We start from the raw sequence: 12,200 nt of genomic DNA, 5'->3' as shown, positions 1-12,200 counted from the left end.
AAATTATAGATTTTATGAATATACAGGATTCTTTCCAGAATTCATTTAATTTGAATTGCTTTTAATATTTGAGATTGATAATAATTTATAAGGGACCATCAACCAAAAAAGTTGAAATGGAAGTATGAGCAATTTTAAATGAAATTCATTTAAGTTAAAGTTCCTTTGTTTATTAAAATAGTACCTTTTTTTTTTTTTTTTTTTTTTTTTTTGCCTTTATTACTGTACAAGGCTGACCCCTTTCAAATCGTTTTCTAGTTCAATCACTGATAGATATGTGATGGGAACTATATAAATTTGAGCTGTTTATCTTCTAAGAAAGAATGCAGATGCTAATCGTCTTTTTCCGGCACTTCACTTATCTCTTCAAGACTTGAGGAAAGATGCTTTCTTTTTTCTACAATTGATTACTTGAGTAATACTTTTAGTTATATTCTTTAAAATCCTTTTCACTATCTACATAGCTTCTTGCTAGTTTATATGTTACAGTAGAAACTATCATCAGTTATAATTTTTTTTTTTTGATAAATAAATTGTATTAGAAGGCGTTCAAAAGGGGAATACGTCCCGAAAACAGTACAAAGCCAAAGCAAAACAAAACCAAGGAAAGAAGAGACCTATCGACCTAAGGACCCCAAAAAATCCACGATCTCCTCTGTAGAAGAACAATCTCTTCCCGAACCCCAACAAAAAAGAGAACAAATAATGGAGTACTTTAAAGCCCCAATAGGTAATTCCTCCCCAACAAATGATCTTCTATTACGCTCTTTCCACAGGCCCCACCAGATGCAAAAAGGAGTCATCCTCCAGAAATCGCAAACACGAGTTCCCACGCCCCCTCTAAATATCCATAAGACCCCGTGTGGTCCGAGGCATAACCCACTGGATGCCAAAGAGACCCAACATAAGGCTCCAACAATCCTGGGCCGCTGGGCAGTGCAGGAGAAGATGATCCACAGACTCTCCATCGGTCATACAAAAACAACACCGATTAACAATAATACGTCTTCTCTTTCTTAAATTGTCTAGAGTCAAAATCTTACCCCAAACAGCAGTCAAAATCTTACCCCAAACAGCAGTCCAAATGAAGAAAGCCACCCTAAGAGGAGCCTTCGAGTGCCAAACCGTTTTCCACGGGTAAGAAGGGGCCTGAAAACCGGAAATATAGAAAAAGAAAGACCGAACCTGAAAAATCTCCTGTGATGAAGGCACCCAAGTCAAGATATCCACCCTAGTACCATCCACCTATTATCGATACAAAAGATCCAAAAGGTCAAAAACATCATCCAGCTCCCAATCCAAAAAACTCGTCGGAACTGAACATCCCAAGAAAACCTACCGCTATCAAGGTGATAGCAGTCAGCAACCATAGCATGACAATCCACAGCAATACTAAACAATCTAGGAAACCGTCTGCCCAATGAACGATTCTCACACCAGGGATCCTCCCAAAACCGAACATTTCGACTTTCCCGAACTCTGAATCTAATATGTTTGGAAAACTCATCCCATCCCTTCCCAATGGAATGCCACACGCCCACACCAATAGCAGATCTAACTGGTCTAGCAGACCATCCCCCTTTCTCCTCCCCAAACCGACAAGCAATAAGCTTCCTCCATAGTCTATGTCTTTCACTACCAAACCTTCAAAGCTACTTGCCAAGAAGAGCCTTGTTAAAGGGGGCCAATCTCCAAATCCCAAGACCTCCCGACTTTTGTTTTTTTTGATAAGTAAGAATTGTATAAAAAAACGCTCAAAAGGGGAGCGCATCCCAAAGGAACAACAAGAAGCAAAAACCACTAAACCTTCAAAGAGGCCAAAAAATCAACAATGTCCTCAAAAGATCTATAATCTCTACCCAAAACCCAACAAAAAAGAGTGGAAACAATGGAGAATTTCATAACAGAAATAGGAGACTCTTTTCCCTCAAAGTATCTCCTGTTTCTCTCAAGCCAAATGCACCACCAAATACAGAGAGGCGTGGCCCTCCAAGCCTCTCGAATGTGAGCCCCCACAGAACAGCCTTTCCAAGCCTCAATCAAACCTCTAGCAGAGCCAGGCATGACCCAAAGAAAACCAAACAGTCCAAGCATCAAATCCCAACAATCCTTGACCACAGGACAATGCAAAAGAAGATGATCCACTAACTCTTCATCCCGACGGCACATAAAAAACCGATTAACCACCACCTAATTCCTTCTTCTCAAATTATCCTGAGTCAAAATCTTTCCCAAAACAGAGGTCCAAGAAAAGAAGGCCACCTTAAGAGGAGCCTTAGAACGCCAAACTGCCCTCCAAGAGAAAGGACCTGCAGGCTCTTGAGTGAGACACCTGAAGAAAGACCGCACATTAAAGCGACCTTGAGCATTGGGAGCCCAAATCCAAATATCAGAATCTCCGACCATAACACCCTGCCGATACAAAACCTCCAGAAGACGAATGGCATCGTCAACTTCCCAGTCCTGAAACAGACGCCTGAATCGAACATCCCAAACTAATCTCTCATTATCAAGATGATAACAGTTGATCATCCGCCTGAATCGAACATCCCAAACCAATCTCCCATTATCAAGATGATAACAGTTGATCACCCTGGCCTGCCTATCCGAAGCAATCCTAAACAGTCGAGGGAAAGCAAGAGCAAGAGGGATGTCCCCACACCAGATATCCTCCAAAAAACTAATCCGCCTACCATCCCTGAGACGAAACCGAGCATGATTGGAAAAATCAACCCAACCCTGTCGAATAAACTTCCAAACCCCCACACCCCTAGGATCACGCATCTCAAGAGAGCACCACCCTCCTCTTCTCCCCAAATCTGCTCACCACAACCCTCCTCCAAAGCCAATGCCTCTCCACTCTAAACCTCCATAACCATTTCCCAAGGAGAGCTTTATTGAAAGGCACCAATCTTCTAAGCCCCAACCCTCCATTCCGAATCGGCCTACAAACATGCTCCCAACGGACCAGGTGAAACTTGAATTCCTCCCCTTTCCCTCCCCACAACAAATTGCGCTGCAAACGCTCAATCCTCTCAGCCACCGAGGAGGGAATTTGGAAACGGGAGATAAAGACCTCCCGACTTAATGGGCCTACAAACTTGCTTCCACCTAACAAGATGATACTTAAACTCCTCTCCCCTACCACCCCAAAGGAAATTACGTTGAATCATCTCAATAACAACGGAAGATGGAATCGGGAACAAGGAAAGAAAATAAGTTGGAAGACTGGACAGAACACTCTTAACCAACGTGACCTTTCCTCTTTTCGAAAGATACTGCTTTTTCCACCCAGCCAACCTTTTCTCGAAACGCTCAATAACCGGGTCCTAACTACCTGCCCTTCTAGAGGAAACACCCAAAGGCAAGCCCAAATAAGAAATAGGGAATATCATCAGTTATAATGGACCCAAGTACTATCTAACATGGAATCTGGATGTCATTTTCAATCCTTACATAGGCCCAGACCACCTTGTTTTCCTTAATGTCCAACATCGCAATTGACTTTAATAATAATAATAATATAGTACCTTTTGATAGACCTCCTCCTGCCAATTGCCAGTGTTTGCATTTCCCGTCTGAGCTGTCGAATCCAAAGAAGCTGCACCACAAATATAAACTTGTGCATATGTTACCTAATTAAGTATTAATTCGATGGCAAAATTAAGAAACAAAATATAAGTAGCATGATTCATATTTTTCAGCAAAGTAACCCTGACTTGCAGGCTACTGTTTACCACCTATGGCGAGAGAAAATTAAAAAATATTCAGAAACCTCTCCAGAAATGAAGCCTTGACTCAGCAAGGCATTAATTATTCTATCATAAGTAAAATTGAGCTACCTTCATCTCAAGGAAAATCAGTAAACATAAGGATAGTTAGCATTCAAAAAAACCCCGAAGTGATCTTCAGAAAATCTATCGTTGGTTTTCCTGGATTCCTGTTAGGTTCTTTTCTCTGCGCGTTTGCTGTCTGGTGTTCCCTTCCTATCTGTTCTTTGGTAGGATTTGTTCCTCTATTTCTTGCACTTTTTTAGTTTGGTATAGCCTTACTTGCCCTCTTTTTCTCCTGGGGAGGGCCCCATGTAGTTTTAACTTGCCTTTCTTGTTTTGTTTTTCAGTTTTTTTTTCCCTTAGATGGTACTCAACAACCCCCCCCCCCCCCCCCCCCCCCCCCTCTTTCCATGGAATTGTTTGCACCTAGCAAGAATTGATCATGAGACCTAATGCTTCATGAAGCACCAGGGCCCAAGTCTTTTCCAACTATGACAACCCCTTGGGGTTCCTTTCCTGTTTTCTTTATAAATTTTACTTATTGGGGGAGGGAGAACAGAATACATAACACCATTTCAATGCTCTGTAACTGAAACCTCTTCTTAATAAGAATGTGAAGGGATTTTTGTTTGTTTTCAAGAACACTTGTAGGCTTCTCACATTTATATTTTTTCATTTAAGTTGAAGTCATAGGCTTTAAAACAATCATTTTGCTGCTGAAAAAGAGCATTATGTATTCGCTATTCCCCAATGATACACGTCACAATCATAGAGCCAATGCCGACCAAGAAGAATATGTGTCACTTCATGGGAATTATGTCACACCAACTAGAATCATTAGAAGCACCTTAACAAAGAGAAACAAGACAACAGTTAGTTACCGGAATGAGAATACTACCTATCCATGACACTTTGTACAGTTGTGCGTGCATATGATAGGATTGAAAGATTGAGACACACAACCGTGGCTGCCAAGACAACATCCATGCAGCAACGACTACCAATAATAATAGGCTTTGAGTTTCCACAACAAACTAGAATCTGAAAAATAGACATGTGCTGCCAATCTTCTTCCTCGACTCTAGGAATTACAAGGATTCGCCTAACAATGGAGAGAAATGAAACATCGTCTTTGGTCTCGTCCAATTCATTATGTTTTACATCCCATAATCAAACAAATTCTCATTATCCTAGCCATTTTATTTATCTCTGGCTCTTCTTCATGTTTCATTCAAGTATGCAAGTTTTCTATGCATATTGACATGCCATGTACCAGTCTCCTCACATCTGATGCACTTGTTTCTCTTCCACATCCCTTGCTATCCATAAGACCCCTTTTCTTTAGGATCATCCATAGAGAAAAAGATGGTTTGGAAATGGTAGGTCGATTTAATGACTGCATTGGTGCTACCTTTGCGCCGCGATCTCAGGATCTCCCAATGGGAAAACAACTTCCTCCTTATATTAGACATTATGCCAGCTATAAATCTAGCAAGCTCTTACCCTCAGTCTTCTACCACTTGACTCCTAGTCATTGATTCACTAAAATTTAAACACATATTCTACCACTGCCATGATGCCCTGTGAATTGCATATCATAATAATTGACCAGCATTTACTCTGTAGCCTAGCCTTCATTTCTTGCCATGTGCCAAAATTGTCCCAACCTCCAGATATTTCCTTTATCACCAGTCACCAAACTTTTGCCGCAAACCTCGCTCTAAAATCATCACTCATCATCATACCAATCAAACTATTCTCAATTAAATTAAGTCAATCAGAAACAGAATCACACCGACCTTACCTTCAAAATCGGGCATCTCCATCCTCAACCGTTTTTTTCTTTTTCTTTAATATTATTATTTTGCTTTAGTGGGGGGTGGGGGGTTGGCTGACGACGGTCTACTTCCGCTTCAACCCTAAACCCAGGCCTTTGGGAAAAATTTGGAGGATGATTTACTTGATTTTCCACTTGTACAATGGAGGTTGCCACATATTTGTGCCAGAACTAAATCGAAGTTTACCCTGAATAAAGAAACCATTTCGCTTGATATGAAGAATATGTCCATTGTAATATACATGGTCAGGATATTCAACTCTTCTGACGCATCTTAATCACAAACAAACTACTCCATAAATATCTAACAATCTACTCCTAAGACTTTGTTACTTAATTAAACAAGAAAAAATAGATTATATTAAGCATACTCTTAAGTTGAGAGATTAGAAATGAGGAAAGGTAAAAATCTGTAAGAATGATATCAATACGGTGCATATATGAAAATAAGAATACCATAAGAGAACAGAAACATGGGAAGCAAACCTAGACATATTTGAAGTTCCATGAATAAAATGACATACTTATGAGAGTCTCTGGCGTGCCTAGTAATTGATGCTGCTGCTGTAGTGAAGCAACATTACTTTGAGGGCCCAACTGCTGTTGATGCATGTTTGAGAGGTTGTTTTGCTGATTCATTAACTGTTGTTGCCGCTGCAGGTTCAAAAGATTATTTTGCTGGCCCAGAAATCGCTGCTGCTGAAGCTGCTGTTGTTGCTGCTGCATGTCAGGAATGCTGTTTTGTTGACCAAGTAGCTGGTTCTGTTGCATGTTTGTAGCATTTGGCTGCTGCCCCATTAGCTGCTGCTGCTGTTGTGTTGGCAACATTGACTGCTGCTGCTGCACCGCCGTTTGCTGTTGATGAATAATGGGACCCTGTTGTTGCTGTTGTTGTTGCCTGAAATTTGCTTGTGGATGTTGCTGAAGCACAGGTTGTGTTGACTGTTGAACAGAAGTCTGCTGATTCTGTTGAAGGTTAGATAGTGGAGCTGATTGCATGACAGAATGCTGCATAACAAATTGTTGAGAAGACTGCAACTGAGTTGATTGAAATAGGTTTTGTTGTTGTTGCTGCTGCTGGTGCATGTGAGATTGCATGAGTGAATGTGTGCTATTCCCCTGTGGGAATTTCAGCTTCAAAAGCTGTTTTTGCAACTGTTGCTGGTAAAGATACTGTTGTGGATTCTGATACTGCTGCTGTTGCTGGTGGGGAACAACTTGCTGCCTTCCTTGCATTTGCCTCTGAGAATTGGCATAAATATTAGAAGGAACCCCTTGCCCCATTGAATTTCCTACTGAGTTCTGCGAAACCCCAGAGATATTTTGAATGTTCTGCAAGTTGGAATTCTGACCAACAGCATTTGACATGGTGGTTTGATTTAGACTGGTAACAGGAGGTAGCGAAGGTGTCAAACTTGCAGAACCTTGTACCCCAGTTGCTGCCATATTATTCTGGGATAATAGCTGTTGGCATACTTGAGCCTGATTGGTCGCCATTGGAATAGGAAGTGGTTGCCCTTGGTTGTTAACTTGGGACTGCATGCTGTGAGATGCTGCTCAAAAAAATAAAAAATAAAATATAAGAGAGAGAGAAAGAGAACAGCACCAGGTTAGGGATGAATGCTTGGTGTTAGAATGTTATATATATATATATATATGTTGGGCCATTATGTAATTACATAATGTTAGTAGGGTCCTTGTGTTATTAAGGTCACTTGTATCCTTCATATAAGCCTGTGTAGACTTATTAGGTTGTAGAAGTGTGAAATATAGTACAAGTACAAGTTTTCTCTCTTTCTCTCAGTCTCTCATGATAAAGAACATGGTATCAGAGCACACGATCATGGGTGTGAGAGTTTGTAATTGGGTTGTTCTTGTTTGAGATCAGCATCGCGATTGTGGTGTTGGTCGTCTGTTGGCAGTTCCTTGTTCGTCGTCAAATCTGAAGATCGTTCACCGTCGTTGTCAGATCTGCAGCCTCGGTCGTCGTCGTCAGATCTGAAGCTTGCTCGTCGTCGTCTCTGCTTTGTTCGTCGTTGCCGGCAGCTCCTCTTTGGTTGTCAGTGAGCTCGCCGACATCTGCAATCTTGATTTGCAGGGGTGAGGTTCTTCTTTTTTGGCCGAAAGTTGCAGCGGTCGCTACTTATTGATTCGGCCGTTGCTTGTGATTGAGTTGCTGTCGCCTCCCCTGCGTTGTTCACCGGCGTTTGTGAAGGTGTGAAGAAGAAGACCCTTGTTTGGCTACACAGTTATGCTATTCCAATCCTGCTTTACTAAACCCGGAATAGCTATTCCAACCCTGGTTTACTAAACCTGGGATAGCCCAAATCCGGCCCGATACCCAGATCCGGCTCGTTTGACCAGATCAGGCCCGTTTGCCAGGTTCGGCCAGAATATCAATTCTGTTTTTTTTTTCTTCTATGTTTTGCTGGGTTAAACATGGCCTCCAGTTCAAATTTGTTTTCTCCCACATCTGGTCTTCATTCTCCCATGACTTCCGTTAAACTCAATGGGAAGAATTACTTATTGTGGGTTAAAACTGTTAAAATTTTTCTCAAAGGTAGAGGCCTTGGTACTCATCTGACTGAAGAGAAACTCAAGGAAACTAATGCTTCTTTTGATGCATGGGAAAAGAAGGATGCTCAGATCATCTCTGTAATGATAAACAGTATTGAACCCCAAATCAGTTCCACTTTACTTTATTTGGATACTGCCAAGAAGATATGGGACAGATTGCAGCAACTGTATTCTGGGACAGGTAATATCACTCGTGTTTATGAGCTCTGTAAGCAGTATTTCAATCTTGAACAAGATAATCACAGTATAGAAGAGTATTATTCCAAAGATATGGGCGTTTGTGAGGAGCTGAATATGTATCAGCCCATTACTGCTGATGTTCGAAGTATGTAACAACAACGTGAGGACTTTAATGTTGTCCGTTTTCTTACTGGTTTGTCATCCGCTTATGAGTCTTTTCGTTCACAGATTATGGGCAGTCCTACACTTCCATCTCTTGCTGATGTGTTTTCTAGACTTCAGCGCGCTACACTTGTCAGTGATACCTCAACTTTGAATACTGGACAGAGTGGTGAGCGTTTAGCATTGATCGTTTCAAAGGGTGAAAATACCGCTTTCCGTGGAGGTCGTGGGGGACCCTCCACACGTGGCGGTCATGATTCACGGGGAGGCTGTGGCCGTGGTAGGGAATCACGAAAATGTACTCATTGTGGCCTTTCTAATTATACTGTGAATTTTTGTTGGGACCTTCATGGCAAACCATCTACTTATGCAAATCAAGTTTCCTCCTCTCCAAATGATGTTGCTTTTGAATCTCACAATGTAGCTGAATCCGATACGGTCCCTGCTCCACGTGATGAGTATACTCAGTTTTTGTCTTATAAGCAAGCATCTAATTCATCTTCCATGGCTACCTTTGCCCAGTCAGGTACTGCACACACGTCTATTGTCTTCCACTCGCAATCCTTGGATCATAGACACTAGAGCATCCGATCATATGACTGGATGTTCTTCTCTTCTATCTGATTTTAATTCTGTACCTCCTTCTCAAAGAGTTACCCTTGCTAATGGTTCCTCCGCTGAGGTTTCAGGTTTGGGGACAACTAAACTTAGTGATTCCTTGCCTCTCTCGTCTGTTTTATATGTTCCTCAGTTTCCCTATAATTTAATGTCTATCAGTAAGCTTACTAATTCTCTTCAGTGCACTGTTACATTTTATCCTACTTTTTGTGTGTTTCAGGATCTCAAGACGAAGAAGAAGATTGGTACAGGGTATGAAGCTGGTGGCTTATATTACTTTGATTTGGCACCTTATCCTGTGGCTCTTCAGTCTTCTCTGTCTCCATTCCAGTGGCACTGTCTTCTTGGTCACCCATCACTTCAAGTTTTGCAGCGTCAAGTTCCTAGTCTTAGTAATTTGAAATTCTTGTCATGTGAAGTTTGTCAACTTAGTAAGCACCATCGCGTGTCTTTCAAGTCTAGGGTTAATAATCGTGTCTCTAGTCCTTTTCATTTGGTTTATTCAGATGTATGGGGTCCAATAAAGCATTCTTCAATCAATAAATTCCATTATTTTGTGACATTTGTGGATGATTATTCTCGCCTGACTTGGTTGTTTCTAATAAAAGATCGTTCTGAGTTATTTTTAATTTTTCAAAAATTTTGAAAAGAAATCAAAACTCAGTTTGGTTGCCCAATTCGTATTTTACGTTCTGATAATGCTAAGGAATATTCTTCAACCCCCTTTGATACATATCTTAGTGATAAAGGAATTATTCATCAAAATTAATGTGTTTATACTCCTCAACAAAATGGAGTTGCAGAACGTAAGAATCGACACCTCTTAGAAGTAACCCGTGCTCTTTTGTTTCATATGCGCATGCCTAAACGGTTTTGGGGTGACGCTGTTCTTACTGCCTGTCATCTTATTAACCGTATGCCGTCATCTGTATTAAATGGCAAATCTCCACATTCTATTTTATTTCCTGATTCTCCTTTGTTTTCTCTTACTCCTAGAGTTTTTGGATGTGTATGTTATGTCCACAATCTTGGTCCTGGTTTTGATTAACTTGACCCAAGTGCCACAAAGTGTGTATTTCTTAGATACTCTCGTTCTCATAAAGGTTATCGCTGCTATAGTCCTGTTTCTCAACTGTACTTTATTAGCGCGGATGTGACCTTTTGTGAGTCCGTCCCATATTTTTCAGATAGTGATTCAATTCTTGATATTACTCCTGAGTCGCTTCTTCCTGCGGTTCCACTTCCCTCACTTTCTCTTCAACCTAGATCTCCTTTGCCTGCCCCATTATAGGTGTACACTCGAAGACCAAAGCCATCTGCTGTCGTGCCTCCTCCATCGTCTTCAGAGTCTTTGGATCCAACACCATCCACTGTATCTGATTCCTTGCCTATTGCACTTTGTAAAGGTACTCACTTGTGTGTCACTAATCATCCCATTGCTCATTATGTCTCTTATAATTCCTTATCGCCATCCTTCTCATGTTTTTCCTCTCAATTGTCTACTACATTTGTTCCTAAGACTGTGCAGGATGCTTTGTCTGATTCGGGCTGGAGGAAAGCAATGCAAGATGAAATGGATGCTTCGCATCAGAATGGCACGTGGAATCTTGTTCCATTACCTCCAGGTCTCAAATCGGTTGGTTGTCGCTGGGTATACACTGTGAAGTATCTTCCAGATGGGTCCGTTGAGCGTTTAAAAGCCCGTCTTGTTGCCAAAGGTTATACCTAGACTTATGGCATTGACTATGATGAGACGTTTGCCCCTGTTGCTAAGATTTCTTCTATTCGTGTTTTGATTTCTCTTGCTGCTAATAGACATTGGCCTCTGTTTCAGTTAGACGTTAAAAATGCTTTTTCGCATGGTGACTTAGCAGAAGAGGTTTATATGGAGCAACCACCTAGGTTTGTTGCTCAGAGGGAGTATCTTCACACTGTTTGTCGCCTTAAAAAGGCCCTATATAGATTGAAACAATCTCCACAGGCTTGGTTTGGAAAATTCTCTGAGGCGGCATTAAAATTTGGTCTTAACAGATGTCAGACCGACCATTCGATATTTCACCAGCGCACTAAAGCTGGCTTCATCTTTCTTGTGGTATATGTAGATGATATTGTGATCACAGGTGATGATTCTGAAGGCATTGCTAAGTTGAAGTTGTTTCTGCAGTATCGATTCCACACTAAAGACTTGGGGTAAACTTAGGTATTTCTTGGGTATTGAAGTTACTAGATCCAAGAAGGGTATAAGTTTATCCCAACGAAAATATGTATTGGATTTATTAGAAGAAAAAGGTATGTTGGGTGGTCGCCCGGTTGATGCTCCTATGGATTCGAATACAAAACTTGTGTTTGATGAGGGTGATCTATCTAATAATCCGGGATGATTTCGTCGCCTTGTTGGGAAATTAATTTATCTCACTATCACTCGACCGATATTTCATATGCAGTTAGTGTTGTAAGTCAGTTCATGGGAGCTCCTAGAATGCCACATTGGATTGTTGTTCTTCGGATTATCCGAGATCTCAAGCAAGCTCCAGGTGTTGGGTTACTATATAAATCAAATGGTCATCTTAGGGTGGAAGGTTTTACAGATGCCGACTGGGATGGTTCTCCTTCAGATAGGAGACCTACTACAGGCTACTGCACATTTGTAGGAGGAAATCTTGTTACATGGCGAAGTAAAAAGCAAACGGTGGTAGCTCGATCTAGTGCTAAAGCTGAGTATAGGGCAATGGCCCATACTACTAGTGAGTTGACCTGGATACAACATTTTCTAAAAGACTTGGGCTGACAGTTGAAGCTCCTACTCCATTGTTCTGTGATAATCAAGCATCAGTTCACATTGCCTCAAATCCTGTGTTTCATAAGAGGACCAAACATATTGAAGTTGATTGTCACTTCATTCGAGAAAAGATATTACGTGGGAGCATCTCTACTCCATTCGTGAAGTCTGAAGATCAATTAGCTGATATGTTTACCAAAACATTGGGTCATAACCGGTTAAGAACTATCTGTTCCAAGCTCGGATTATTTGATATATATTCTCCAGCTTAAGG

General features: G+C 41.1%; 1 protein-coding gene across 4 annotated transcripts in view; it reads right to left on the bottom strand.

The window, feature by feature from the left end:
• The window catches only part of LOC132300566 (mediator of RNA polymerase II transcription subunit 15a-like), a 51,652-nt gene that overhangs the window by 19,420 nt on the left and 20,032 nt on the right, over positions 1-12,200 (bottom strand). For all 4 annotated transcript variants that reach the window (XM_059797697.1, XM_059797698.1, XM_059797699.1 and 1 more), the window contains exons 6-7: positions 6,135-7,163; positions 3,531-3,601 (exon numbers count right to left, since the gene is read on the bottom strand). In XM_059797697.1, coding sequence (XP_059653680.1) covers positions 3,531-3,601; positions 6,135-7,163 — 1,100 coding nt within the window. The remainder of the gene's footprint in view (positions 1-3,530; positions 3,602-6,134; positions 7,164-12,200) is intronic.

This window comes from Cornus florida, unplaced genomic scaffold (assembly GCF_030987335.1).
Source record: "Cornus florida cultivar Cherokee Brave unplaced genomic scaffold, ASM3098733v1 CherokeeBrave_3.0.0_Hap2_Chr03, whole genome shotgun sequence".
Lineage (NCBI taxonomy): Eukaryota > Viridiplantae > Streptophyta > Magnoliopsida > Cornales > Cornaceae > Cornus > Cornus florida.
This window is presented reverse-complemented; position numbering and strand designations above follow the sequence as displayed.